Source organism: Dendropsophus ebraccatus, chromosome 9 (assembly GCF_027789765.1).
Source record: "Dendropsophus ebraccatus isolate aDenEbr1 chromosome 9, aDenEbr1.pat, whole genome shotgun sequence".
NCBI classification, from domain to species: domain Eukaryota; kingdom Metazoa; phylum Chordata; class Amphibia; order Anura; family Hylidae; genus Dendropsophus; species Dendropsophus ebraccatus.
In genome coordinates this window covers 42,936,812-42,951,216 of record NC_091462.1, presented here as the reverse complement: position 1 = coordinate 42,951,216, position 14,405 = coordinate 42,936,812, and the positions used below count along the sequence as shown (strand labels likewise).

Here is a 14,405-nt window from a genome sequence, read left to right as displayed (position 1 = left end):
AATACTGCCCTACTACTACCCCCAATACTGCTCTACTACTACCCCCAATACTGCTCTACTACTACCCCCAATAGTACTCCTAATACTGCTCTACTACTACCCCCAATACTGTTCCTAATACTGCTCTACTACTATCCCCAATACTACTCCTAATACTGCTCTACTACTACCCCCAATACTGCCCTACTACTACCCCCAATACTGCCCTACTACTACCCCCAATACTACTCCTAATACTGCTCTACTACTATCCCCAATACTAACCTACTACTACCCCCAATACTGCTCTACTACTACCCCCAATACTGCTCTACTACCCCAATACTGCTCTACTACTACCCCCAATACTACTCCTAATACTGCCCTACTACTACTATCCCCAATACTGCCCTACTACTACTATCCCCAATACTGCCCTACTACTATCCCCAATACTGCCCTACTACTACTATCCCCAATACTGCCCTACTACTACTACTACCCCCAATACTGCCCTACTACAACCCCCAATACTACTCCTAATACTGCTCTACTACTACCCCCAATACTGCCCTACTACTACCCCCAATACTGCTCTACTACTACCCCCAATAGTACTCCTAATACTGCTCTACTACTACCCCCAATACTGCTCCTAATGCTGCTCTACTACTATCCCCAATACTACTCCTAATACTGCTCTACTACTACCCCCAATACTACCCTACTACTACCCCAATACTGCTCTACTACTACCCCCAATACTACTCCTAATACTGCCCACTACCCCCAATACTGCCCTACTACTACCCCCAATACTGCTCTACTACTACCCCCAATACTGCTATACTACTACCCCAATACTGCTCTACTACTACCCCCAATACTGCCCTACTACTACCCCAATACTGCCCTACTACTACCCCCAAGACTACTCCTAATACTGCTCTACTACTATCCCCAATACTGCCCTACTACTACCCCCAATACTGCTCTACTACTACCCCAATACTGCCCTACTACTACCCCAATACTGCTCTACTACTACCCCCAATACTACTCCTAATACTGCTACTCCCCTTATCTACTACTACACCCCTCATCTTCTATGTTTCTACTGTTACTGCACCCCTTATCCACTATGCCTATACTGCATGGGGGGGGGGGTAACTGTCAGTGGAGATGCTATGTGCTGGAGGGGGGGTAACTATCAGGGGAGATGCTATGTGCTGGAGGGGGGGTAACTATCATGGGAGATGCTATGTGCTGGAGGGGGGGTAACTATCAGGGGAGATGCTATGTGCTGGAGGGGGGTAACTATCAGGGGAGATGCTATGTGCTGGAGGGGGGGTAACTATCAGGGGAGATGCTATGTGCTGGAGGGGGGGTAACTATCAGTGGAGATGCTATGTGTTGGAGGGGGGGTAACTATCAGGGGAGATGCTATGTGCTGGAGGGGGGGTAACTATCATGGGAGATGCTATGTGCTGGAGGGGGGGGTAACTATCAGTGGAGATGCTATGTGCTGGAGGGGGGGTAACTATCAGGGGAGATCCTATGTGCTGGGGAGGTAACTATCAGGGGAGATGCTATGTGCTGGGGAGGTAACTATCAGGGGAGATGCTATGTGCTGGGTGGGGGGGCTAGCTAACAGGTGTATAACCTACAGTGAGATGCCTCCTATATTGGTGGATACTACATACTGGGTGATGGAGGTAACTACCAGAAGAATTACCTACAGAGGGATACCGGCTATATGTACTATGGAGGCACAGAGGGACCTACCTACTATATGGGGCACAGAGGGGTCTTATTTAAGGTCACAGAAGATCACCCCACCTCGAGCAGTGCGCCAACCGCTGACAAAAAAGTAAAGTGTATGGGGACCTTAAATTGCTGCTACAATGTTTTAGCATTTAGGGCCCCACCTTCAACTTTGCCCAGGGCCACATTTTGTCTAAAACCGGCCCTGACTATGATGTCACCACAGCTCCTCTACTGTCTGCACTACGGAGGAAGAAGACTTAGGGTCCTATTCCACGGGCCAAGGAGGGCCCGATCAACGATGTAAACGAGCGGCGATCTGCTAGATTGCGGCTCGTTTACTGGGCCTATTCCACGGCGTGATGATTGTTGAGTGAGGGCTGCAAGGACATCGTTACTGATGTCCTTGCAGCCCTTGCAGCAGCAGTAATACATTACCTGTCCAGGCTTCTCCGCGCTGTCTTCCTCCTGTCTCGCGCGCTCTGTCTTCTGAATGGCCGGTCAGCTGACAGGCCACACTCAGCCAATCACAGGCCGCAGCGGTCCCGGCCTGTGATTGGCTGGGCGCTCCGTCAGCTGACCAGCCATTCTGAATATAGAGCACGCGGGACCCGGGGATGAAGACAGCGCAGAGAAGAAGCCTGGACAGGTAATGTATGATGCTGCTGCTTCTTCTTAAATCGTCGGTCGCCCGCCGCGCACCACTATTCAACCGTAGCGATGCGCGGTGGGGGAACGATGATTTTAGGTCTGGCCCTAAATGAACGATCAGCTGATGACACCATCATCGGCTGATCGTTCTCTCTATTTCACCGAACGATAATCGTCCGAATCGGGCCAAATGGGGCCGATCCGGCCGGTTATCGTTACTGTGGATTAGGGCCCTAAAGCTACAGGTATGTGGAAAAGGGACAGAGAGGACAATCAGTGAGAAGAGGGATACGGGGTGACCAGTTTGGGAGAGAAAAAAGAGGGAATTGGGCTATGTTCACACAACGTCAAAAATAGAGAAAAGACGCCCGATTTTGCTATTTAAAAAAATGTCCGTTCTTGCCACGATTTAACTGACTGCAATGGCATTGCATTGAAGTCAATGGGAAGACAGACGTCCAATGCACACAATGTATTGAATAACGGACGTTTTTACCGAGGACGTCAAAATAATGAACATGATCATTATTTTCGTACGTCTTTTGCAAACAGCGGACGTTTTTTATTAGTTTTTCACACACAGTTTTCCTTTTGTCACCAGTCTTTCTCCGTTTTTACTATTAAATTCAATGGACTTTTCAATTAAGCCACATCCAAAGGCCAATTAGTAACCAAACTAGAATAATGTGCAAACACCGAGGGGAGGCCAGGCTGCTAAATAACGTCCGTTATTTTAGCCTCAAAATAACAGACATCATTTTAAACGGAGCTGAAAAAATGTTGTGTGAACATAGCCTATAAGTGTAATTTGAGGTCTGAATAAATTTTGGGGTCCAGTGTCTGTATTTAGGGGTGTAGTTGAAGTCTCGAATAATGTTGTGAATTGAATTGGGAGGGAGGGGGTAAGTACATTATTTTATACTTGATTACACCCATCTCCAGCCTTGCATCATATAATAAACTTACACTGGGGCTCAATCTGGAGATGGATCAGGAAGCTCATGGTAAATATAACATTATCTACCCCGTACTATGAACACCACACATAGTTACAGTGGGGTTGGGGGGCCCAAGCTTGGTGAACAGCCCGGGGCCTATGGTAAAGTTAATCTGCCCCTGACACTAAATTATGATCTTGCTTTGATTTATATGAAAAATTATAGTGACCAAGATCAGTTTAAAACTGCAGTCCACTATGTTGGACTGAAATTTCTTTGTCTGCCAGTGTATCTTGACCCAGGAGAGAATCATTCTGAATAGTGCAGCCTATAAGATTTGTCCACCTGTAATTTAAGGTGGAATGGACTTCTTTAGCTTAACTATGATGTTTATGGCTCAGTGTTTGGGATAGCATATTGACCTCATGGCAATAACAAAACATCATCAACAGACTACAGGGACCTAGCACAGACTGTTCCACTTTTTAGTTTAGTCTGGGTAGACTGTAAATACAATCTTGTAAGTGTTGAAGTTAATACAATATGTTATGTGTAGTGATACATATGTATAATTAATTAATGTATATAGTTTAACAGTAAAACTCCTTACCATGTTTAGCTGTTTCGGTGGCTTACAGTTGACGCCTCCAATGAACACCATGTTCGGCATTACAGGTTTTGGAAACTCAAAGACAAAATCATATCGCATGAGCCAGATGGAAGTTCTGCTGAGAAGCTGCTCAAAGGTGACTTCTTTCTTTAGGAGAACTGAAGCCATTTCCAGCCATGGTAAGTATGAAACTCCACAATAATAATACTCCAGCATCCTGACTAGTACGTTCTTCACACGCTGGGAAAACGTCATCTTGTCTGAATACTGAGTAAAAATTCTAGGCACATACGAAAAAGGAAGAGGACACTGTGCACTAGTATGGTCAAGAGAACAGGGCATTCCTCTTAAAAAAGTCACGGTGGGCAAATCAAGATACTCAGCCAGTATCATGCCACACATTGAAAACGGATCAGTAAACAGAGCATCAAACTTTTCATCCTTTACAGACTGAATTAATTCTGCGTTAGATAATAAGCCATTACAAACTTCGCGAAATGTCTCTAATAGGTCCCTCATACTATTATACATTGTAATAGCTGGGATATAAGATGGCTTAAAGTGATCACCTCCAAACTTTTCGAAGATTGATACTAATTCTGGTTTGCTGTATAAGACAGAGTAGGTCTTGGTAATATACAGATCAGATTCATCAATGTTTAAGCTGGCTTCAGGTGATAATACCACAACTTCATGTCCAATCTGTGCCAGTCTCTGTAGTACAGGACGCATGCTGAGCCAGTGACTACCATCTGTAGGGACAACAAGCAGCTTACCCCCATGAGCTTGCCTAAAGATGCATAGCACGATGATCAGAGCTGCAGACCTGCATAACAGTGATAGCACCATGGCTGCAGAGAGTAATCTAGAGATTGGACCGATTTAGCTTGATAACCGGCTTTATATACTGGATTAGCTTGGAAATTTGTCAAACAAAGTTGCTGGTTAACTCACTGTTTTTTTTGTATGTTTTCTTTCATTCTAAGTACAAAGTATCCATAATCTGTGTTATGAAGATCAATATTAAATGGTCGCACTAAATCATCTCATAGCAAGATGTGTCCATAGATAAAAGCAATTTACAAAGGTCTGGTGTCCACTACAACAGAAGTAATAGCTCCTGGTGCTGGTAAAAGCATATTGGTTACATGTTATGTACATTTAGCGACCTACACTTCAGTTACCATAAAGCTGTGTAGCCCATTTTCATGCTGTGAGCAAAGAAGCTGTGCCTTCATGGTCACTAGTGGGTACTGGCTGTAACTAGGAGTAATGAGAAGAATGCCAGTCATGGATGTTTTTGCCATCAAATCTTCCATACTGTGTTGGACTGAAATTTCTTTGTGTGCCAACCATCTAAACCCAGAGATAGTGGTCATTTAGCTCATTGAATCATCTAAGGCTATGTTCACACTACGTATATGTCCGGCCGCATATTTTTCGCGGCCGGACATATACGTGTTAAACTCCGGCCGGGGATTTACGTAAGTTACGGCCGGCTACGTACGGTCCGCGAACTTACGCCCGTAGTCTACTTACGCTTCCCGAGCGGCGTACGTACCGATCTGACAGCAGTCTTTTACTGGGATATCTTCGGCTAGCCCCGAACACCCCACAGAACCTTTTGGATCGGCGAATCAAAGTGCAAAAATGAAGAAATCACCACTACGTACGGGACCGCATGTTACGCTACGGGCGTAAGTTACAGCATTTTCGTCCTCAAACAATGGTCTTGTTCATTTTTTACGGCGCCGCATACGATCCTGGTGTAAGTTCTTACGTAGTGTGAACTGTGCACCCGTAGATCGTATACTTTCCATTGTACGCAAACTACGTAAATCTCCGTCCGCTTATTCACGGAATGCGCTACGGTCGGAAACTTACGTAGTGTGAACATAGCCTAATGGTGCGTTTACACAGAGAGATTTATCTGACAGATTTTTGAAGCCAAAGCCAGGAATGGACTATAAACAGAGAACAGGTCATAAAGGAAAGACTATTGCAGAGACACCATCACATTTCTCAACATCAGTGTATTCTAGAACATTGCCCCCTGGGAAATCAAATATGCAAAAGAACACTGTAGAGACACCATCACATCTCTCAACATCAGTGAACTAGCCAGACATTCCTCCGGAAAGGAACAACCAGGCCAAGGAATGTCTCCAATCAAGGAAACCACCCAAGCAAGGTATCCATCCACAGACAGCTATTTCGGGGTATTTGCCCCTCATCAGTGTGGAGTAGGAATCTGGCTAGTGGGAGCAATGACTATTAAGTGCATGCAAAAAGACGCTGGTTGACCTCAGGGAGATCAACCAAAACACCACAGAGACACCGTCACAAGTCTCGACGTCAGTTTTTTCTTGAACGTTGCCCCTTGGGAAATCAAATATGCAAAAGAACACTGCAGAGACACCATCACATGTCTCAACATCAGTGAACTAACCAGACCTTCCTCCGGGAAGGAACAACCAAGCCAAGAAACGTCTCCAATCAAGGAAACCACCCAAGCAAGGTATCCATCCACAGACAGCTATTTCGGGGTATTTGCCCCTCATCAGTGTGGAGTAGGAATCTGGCTAGTGGGAGCAATGACTATTAAGTGCATGCAAAAAGACGCTGGTTGACCTTAGAGAGATCAACTAAAACACCGCAGAGACACCGTCACATGTCTCGACGTCAGTTTTTTCTAGAACATTGCCCCCTGGGAAATCAAATATGCAAAAGAACACTGTAGAGACACCATCACATGTCTCGACGTCAGTGAACTAGCCAGACCTTCCTCCGGGAAGGAACAACCAAGTCAAGGAACCAGCATCTTTTTACAAAGGAAAGACTGAGATTTCTCCTCTTTCCAAATCCATTCCTGGCTTTGGCTTCCAAAATCTGTGAGATAAATCTCTCTGTGTAAACGCACCATAAGGGTCCATTTACACAAAAGATTATCTGACATTATCTGCCAAAGATTTGAAGCCAAAGCCAGACAAACTATAAACAGAGATCAGGTCATAAAAGAAAGGCTGAAACTTACAATGCGATTCCCAAAGGCAGGGTGATCCCTCTGGACACTTTGAGGGTCCACATGATGGTCATCCCTAAAGGATGCAAAGACCCAACTCTTTGCCAAAACTACAGATCGATCCCCCTGCTAAATGACTTCAAATTGTTCTCCAAGATCCTTGCCTCTCAACTTTCCCCCCTATTTGCACCATGTTATTCATGTAGACCAAGTGGGCTGTATGCCCACATGAGAGGCCTGAGATAACACTACAAGGACCATCAATCTGATAAATCATGCATCTTCAAATCCATGCCCTTGTGTCCTTCAGGTCCTACCAGTCCACATACCACGTGCCTTTCTAAAATCACTAACCTCACTACTGAATAAATTTGTCTGGGCAAATAAGCCAGCCTCATCGTCCACGCTGTTCGCTTTTGGAGAAAATAAGATTGATGGTGGCATTAGTCTCCCTGATCAACAAGCTGCCTTCCATCATGCTACCCATCTGATACGGGTTGTGGACTGGTGTCCCCATGAAAAGAGCAAGCAAAAGAAACTTGCATTCTACTCTGTAGTAATTTGAGGGGCCATAGTTTTGCGATGGAAGAGTTTGGCTACAATTCAAAAAAGCGCTCTTCTGTCCAGCTTTGACTTTTAACACCAGCTACTTACGACTTCACATATTCCAATGGTCTTTGTATACTGAGATGTGATCAAGGAAAAAGTAGACTTCAACATACCCATAAATTCAGCAACTTGTTCACAGACACCCCTACTAGGCACACTCAAACAATCATTACCCTTTGAAACTAAGGTCTGACATATCACACCCCTAAAACCAATAAAGTTTAGGTTCGGCATTTGACTTCCACTGCCTGGAAACGTTGGATGTAGTCCTAGAGAGTCAGCCATAGGCTGTATCCATGTTTTTCAGGACTCCCTAGGAATACTTTAGTTCAACAGTAAAACTCCTTACCTTGTTTAGCTGTTTCGGGGGCTTACAGTTGATGCCTCCAATGAACACCATGTTCGGCATTATAGGCCTTGGAAACTCAAAGACAAAATCATATCGTAGGAGCCAGATGGAAGTTCTGCTGAGAAGCTGCTCAATGGTGACATCTTTCTTCAGGAAATCTGAAGCTACTTCCATCCATGGTGAGAATGTCTGTCCACAATAGTAAGACTCCAGCATCATGACGAGTACGTTCTTCACACGCTGGGCAAATGTCATCTTGTCTGAATACGGAGCAAAAATTCTAGGCACATACGAAAATGGATGTGGACACTGTGCACTAGTATGGTCTTGAGCGCAGGGCAGTCCTCTTAAAAAGTTCACATTGGGCACATCAAGATACTCAGCCAGTATAATGCCACAAAGCAATGCTGGATCAGTCAGCATAGCATCAAACTTTTCATCCTTCAGATTCTGAATTAATTCTGCATTAAGTAATAAGGTTTCACAAAATTTGCTATACGTCCTCAATAGCTCCCGCATACTATTAAACATTGTAATAGCTGGAATATAAGATGGGGTAAAGTGATCCTGCCCAAACTTTTCAAAGACTGATACTAAGTCTTTATTGCTGTATGGGATAGGGTAAGTCTTAGTAGTATACAGATCAGATTCATCAATGCTTAAGCTGCTTTCGGCTGTTAAAACAACAATTTCATGTCCAGTCTGTGCCAATCTCTGTACTACAAGACGCATGCTCAGCCAGTGACTACCATCTGTAGGAACAACAAGCAGCTTACCCCCATGAGCTTGCCTAAAGATGCATAGCACGATGATCAGAGATGCAGACCTGCATAACAGTGATAGCTTCATGGCTGCAGAGAGTAATCCCGGAAGTGAAGCTCAGCTTTCTTTATATTATAGTTGGATCTAATTTACCTCTAAGCCCTGCTTTATCTTGTGGGTTGGCTTGGCAATTTGTCATAAAAGGTTGTTGGTTAACTTGTTCGTCGCTTAGTTTTTATGTTCCCAGATAAAGTATCCTTTATCTAAGTTGTAAACAATATAAACCGGATGTAGTGAATCATGCCATAGCAGAGAATATTCCAATAGAAATGTTCCCATTTGCATAAGTCTGGTCTTGCAGAAACAGATATGCTAACTCCTGCCAGTAGTAAAAGTGTTTTGGCTGTAAGGCTAGGTTCACACTGCGTTTTCAGCATCCGTTTAACGCATCCGTTTTTTGCAAAAAACGCATGAAAAACGGATTGAAAAAAACGGATTCATTTGTGTGCATCCGTTTTTCCATTGACTTCCATTATAAAAAAAAACGGATCCGTTTTTTTTGGCGGACCAAAACGGACCAAAAAACGTTGCTGACCCTATTTTTCTGGACGTTAAAAAAAACGGATCCGTTAAACGGATGCTGAAAACGCAGTGTGAACCTAGCCTAACTATACATTTAGCGCAAAGTGCTATAAATGTTCACCATGGTTATAGCGTAAGCACAGGAGTATCTCAGACATCAAGTGTTTTCATGGTTAAGTGTTAAATATATTTCCCTGAGCCTCCTTTTTCTACCACCTTTATTCTTTCTCATTTATTCACATATTTCTCTTCTATTCTTTTCATTTTTTTATTCCTACTCTTCTATGGTTCTTATGTTTTCTTTAATATAGGTGTAGTGTTTCTTGTCTGTACACCCCTAGGTAAAACTAGTTCATTCAGGTGTCACACCAAGTGATTTTAGCTGCAATCTCCGCTGCAGCCACTAGGTGTCTCGCTCCCCCTGTGTACAGCTGCAGTATATATGAAAAGTTATGTTTATATGTGATGTTTTATTGGAGCAGACTCTCTGTACACTTCTTCTCTCTTTCCCACACACTTCCTGTCACACCACCCTATATGAGGTAGGTATTTTCTGTCAAATGGGCAGTTGAAGGCAGTTCAAGTTAGTCTGCAGTTCAGTTCAGAGTTAACTAACTAAGATGCAGTGCTAAACCCAAGAAATAGGGTAACTGGCAGAGGCTGACACATCACTTGTGCAGCCTGTTCAGCTGCACAGGGGCCCAGGCCAATAGAGGGGGCTGCCAGGCTTAGACTTTAAAGGGAACCTGTCACCCCCCGTGCCGGGGTGACAGGCTCCCGAAACCCCCCCCCCCCCGCTACAGCCCCCTATAGAGATGAGTCCAACGCTCATAGAGAATGACGGAGCGCTGGACTCCCAGTCATTCTCTATGAGCGTTGGACTCATCTCTCAGCGTGCGCGCCGGGCTGCAGCGGCTGAGATCTCTGTGACCCGACCGGATCCAGAAGCGGGACCCGGCGGGATCAGGTGAGTATAGGGGGCTGTAGCGGGGGGTCGGGAGCCTGTCATCCCGGCACGGGGGGTGACAGGTTACCTTTAATGTGTTAGCTCAGCATGGCACATGTCTGTAGTGGCCCCCCCTAGGCGGTATCAGCACCCGGGAAGTTCGGGTCCACTTAGTCACCGGATGCTGTGTCCATCCGGTGTAAGTTTATGCCTTTCTTTGCCAATAACTCTGCCCCCTCCCCCCTGCAGCATGGTTGTTTTTCTCTTTCTCTTTCATCTCCCCCCTAGGCATCTGTGCTGTAGGGCCCTTGCAAAACCCGGGCGTACAGATGTGTAAGCCTTTAAGGCAGAAAGGTGGAGATACGAATAGGTTATGGAGGCCCAAACACATTTTTTGCACAGGGGCCCTCTGCGGTCTGTGTCCGCCCCTGGTAACTGGATCATAGGAGGAACACCATTGCCTACACTGTGGATGTTCTTCAGTCAGGACAGTCACCCCTTAAGGAAAAGGCAGAGGGACTGATCCCCAGTAAGTCAAAGAAGCTAAGAGCAGAAGCAACTTACTGATGGTCACTCGTCCACTTGGGGTTAGGCTTCACTGGGAGCTACACCTAGAGACAAAGGCCTAGGACTACCTTGCAGGGCAGTCACCGATACTGAGAGGCAGAAAGCGGTCAGATAACACAGATTTAACTAAATGTAAGTATGAGAAGTTCACTACAGTCAAGCATTTCTTCATACACATTCCGGCAGAGTACTGGAGTGATTAGGCAAGGGTTCCTAACCGACCCCTACACCACTCCCTCTCAAGACAAGTCTTCACTCTCTTCTACTACTGTCTCCTTAAGTCTACCTCTGAAGTTCTTAAAGAAGTATTGCCAAGTATATTTTAGCTCTGGCACTTGTAACTAGACCTCTTCATATTCTTCTATTGCACAGAAGTATTTTTTCAGTAAAGTTAAGCAATGTTTGTCAGGACTCATTTCTGTTGCCACACCTGCACCCTCACTTGCACCTTACAATTGTTCTACCAGAGGTCCAGTGCCCATGTGTCCACAAGCTGCGCACAACATCTGCATTAGTGCCCTGGGCCACAGGTTTTTCTCTGTTGGGCATTGATGGAGTCAATATAATTGTTTTTGGCAGAGTTTGGCTTCTTCTCATAACTATATAGAATCATTGGTTTATACATGTATTTGTTGGTTGTGAAGGTTCCACGCTGAGTGCGGTGTCCTTCTTTGTTTATGTAATCCAAAAAGTGTAAAGAAAAAATATATTTTTTGAAAAGGATAACAATATAAAAAGGGAGGAAAAAAAGCACAGACCCCCTTTACTGCAGTGCAAAATAAATTATAAGAATGCATGATTGGTATTGTTGCATATGTAACAATATGTAAATGATCCTACTGCATACAGTGCATCTTCGTACAGACATAGGTGTAATTGAAGCGTCAAAATAGGAGGCGGTTACTGTACCAATTTTATACTACCCGTTCCCAACATGTACAGTATGTCAGATATTTTGTTCAACTTTTGTATATGCCAATCATATCCACAGATATGGGCTCAGCATAAGCCAGAATGCCAGAATACAACAATTCAATTTACACTAGTTTATCAAAGCACATATGCTAAGCAGACAGGCTTTAGATGTGTGGTTGTTTATGTGCTGTGCTGATTTTTGGGTCAAAAGCCATCCAGTTTTACTTTAAAGCAAATGTACCCATCAGTACATTCCCTTTAAGTTTCGCACATGGATAGAACGGCGCTGGCACGGTGAACCCGGTGCCATGGTCCCTTTCTTTTATTCACTTAAAGCAAATGTACTGATGGTACATTCGCTTTAAGGCTATGTTCTGACACAGTATTTTGCAACTAAAACCAGGGGTGGATTGAAAACACAGAAAGGCTATGTTCACACACTGTTGAAATTGAGTGGATGGCCACCATTTAACCACTACACGTACGCCCTGCCGGGGGCAGCGCTCTGAGGCGAGCTCAGGAGCTGAGCTTGCTTCAGAGCGGGTGAGGGCGGCCACTTTAAATATACCTACAGTATTTGCAAAAAAAAAGTTTTACTGCTAATAAAAAGAGTTAAACATTAGAAAACCTAGTAAACATGCATATCGCTAAGTTCAGACTGACCTATAGAATTAAGAAAAAATGACAGTTTTACCGTAAAGTGCATTACGTAAAAACATGGAACCCCCCCCTCCAAAATTTGTGGAATCGCATTTTTTGACCCAAATTCACTCCATAAGTGATATTTTGGGGGTTCTGTCATTCATTTTATGGCATTTTATTGAAAGGCTTAATTACAAACTACACCTGTTCCTAAAAAACAACAAGCCCTCACCTGGCACTGTATGTGGAAAAATAAAATAGTTATGGGTCTTAGAAGGTGAGGAGGAAAAAAAAATGCGAAAGTGACAATTGGCCCGGTCCTTAAGGTCATTTCAGGCTCTGTCCTTAAGAGGTTAATGGCAAAAAATATGAAATAACGGCTGTTATTTGCCGTTAAATGACGGCCATCCACTGAATTTCAACTGTGTATTAACATAGCCTTTCTGTGTTTTCAACCCACTCCTGGTTTTAGTTGCAAAATACTGACCAAAATACTGTGTGGGAACATAGCCTAAAAATAATTATCTCCCATTGACTTTTTTCTGCATAGTTCTGCTATGAAGGTCCGACTAAAATCGATAGGAGCTTCATAACAGACCCCTTTATGCTGATCATGACACAGAAAGCTATAGCACAGCGCTGCACATAAGTGAAGTTTCTGCCTATATGTACATAAATGTATAGACCCTAAGGGCCACATGTATCATCCTGCGAACGGATGATTTTCGGCGGAAAGTGCCGATTTGCGTATTTTTTTATACGCAAATGGCCGATCTGCGAAAAAAATATTCGCAAATCGGCACTTTCCGCCGAGTACGCCAGGGGGGCGGAAAGGGGGCGTGTAGTGGGCGGAACGGAGGTTGCGGACTCAGAGTCCGCGCGATTTACCATCCGTTCTGCCCAAATATACGCCGAAAACCTACTCCAGTCCTCAGCTGGCGTAGGTTTTCGGCGGTGCGCACCGGCGCGCACGGGATTTATGTAGAGGCAGTCCGCCTCTACATAAATCTCCGTAGCACCGGAGCTGTGGGGGCATTTTTAAGTCCGGCGTAAAAAACGCCGGACTTAATAAATGCCCTCCTAAGTGTCCTATCAGAAAAGGTTTTTGCTTAAGAAGAATTTTCTAGTAAGTTATCTAAGTGCAGTTTTCTAGTATTTTATTTCAAAGCTTGATAAAAGGGACAGACAAACACTTTCTTGAATTGTATCCAGAAAAACACACCCACACTGGTGCCCTGGGGTTGTGCTTAAACTTCCATTTTACTCTGCAGTAGTTTTTATACTTAGATGTGATCAAGGAAATAGTAGGCCTCAACACACCCATTAACTCAGCAACTTGAATCACAGACCGCCCCTACCAGGCACACATCAAAATCACATCATCGGGGGAATAATAAAAGCTATGTGACTGAGGAAAGAGGAAATATTACTGGTGAGTAATTAAAGGAAGACTTTATGTAAAAATTGAGGCATTCTATATTTTGTTTAATGCCTGTAGGTTTAACATGTCTTTGTAGAGCGATAATTTTACAACGTCAAATAAAACTGTGATATCATCATACCAGAAAAAATCAAGACAAATTAAATTAAATTAAAAATTACATTTTTAGGCTATGTTCACACTACGTATCTTTCTGTCCGTAGTGGGAACCGCGAATATACGCACGTAGTTTTGAGGTTGATGCATTTGCTTGAAAGCATACAATATGCGCAATGCACACTACGTATGAGCTTACGGCCGGATCGTATACGGACGCTGCTTGAAATTTCGTCTGTCCCTTTGTTTCAATAGGATTTCTCATGCGCCTCCGCTCTCCACCCAAAGAATTGACATGTCAAAGCATACAGAACTCCCCGCATCAGAACTCCCCACAGCACACTATGGAGCGAGCTGCCGGAGCCTCTCGCTCCATAGTGTGCACTGACATGGTTTTCTACGGCCGCTATTCAATGAATAGCGTCCGCAGAGAACTGACATGTCAGTTGTTTGCAGCGCCGCTAGGGATTCCGGACAGAGTGTATACTATACATTTGCGAATAAAAAAATGCGCAAATCGGCACTTTCCGAC

The 14,405-nt window shown here is 44.2% G+C and overlaps 1 protein-coding gene across 5 annotated transcripts in view; it reads right to left on the bottom strand.

Moving 5' to 3' along the window:
* Positions 1-14,405, bottom strand: part of LOC138800916 (UDP-glucuronosyltransferase 1-6-like) — a 78,040-nt gene that overhangs the window by 50,242 nt on the left and 13,393 nt on the right. Inside the window, exon 1 of one of the 5 annotated variants that reach the window (XM_069983125.1) lies at positions 7,923-8,798. The exons of 3 other annotated variants lie outside the window; for them this stretch is intronic. In XM_069983125.1, coding sequence (XP_069839226.1) covers positions 7,923-8,771 — 849 coding nt within the window. In that variant the 5' untranslated portion in view covers positions 8,772-8,798. Of the gene's footprint in view, positions 1-3,942; positions 4,806-7,922; positions 8,799-14,405 lie in introns of those variants that run through there. One more of the 5 variants, XM_069983126.1, reaches the window with a different exon arrangement.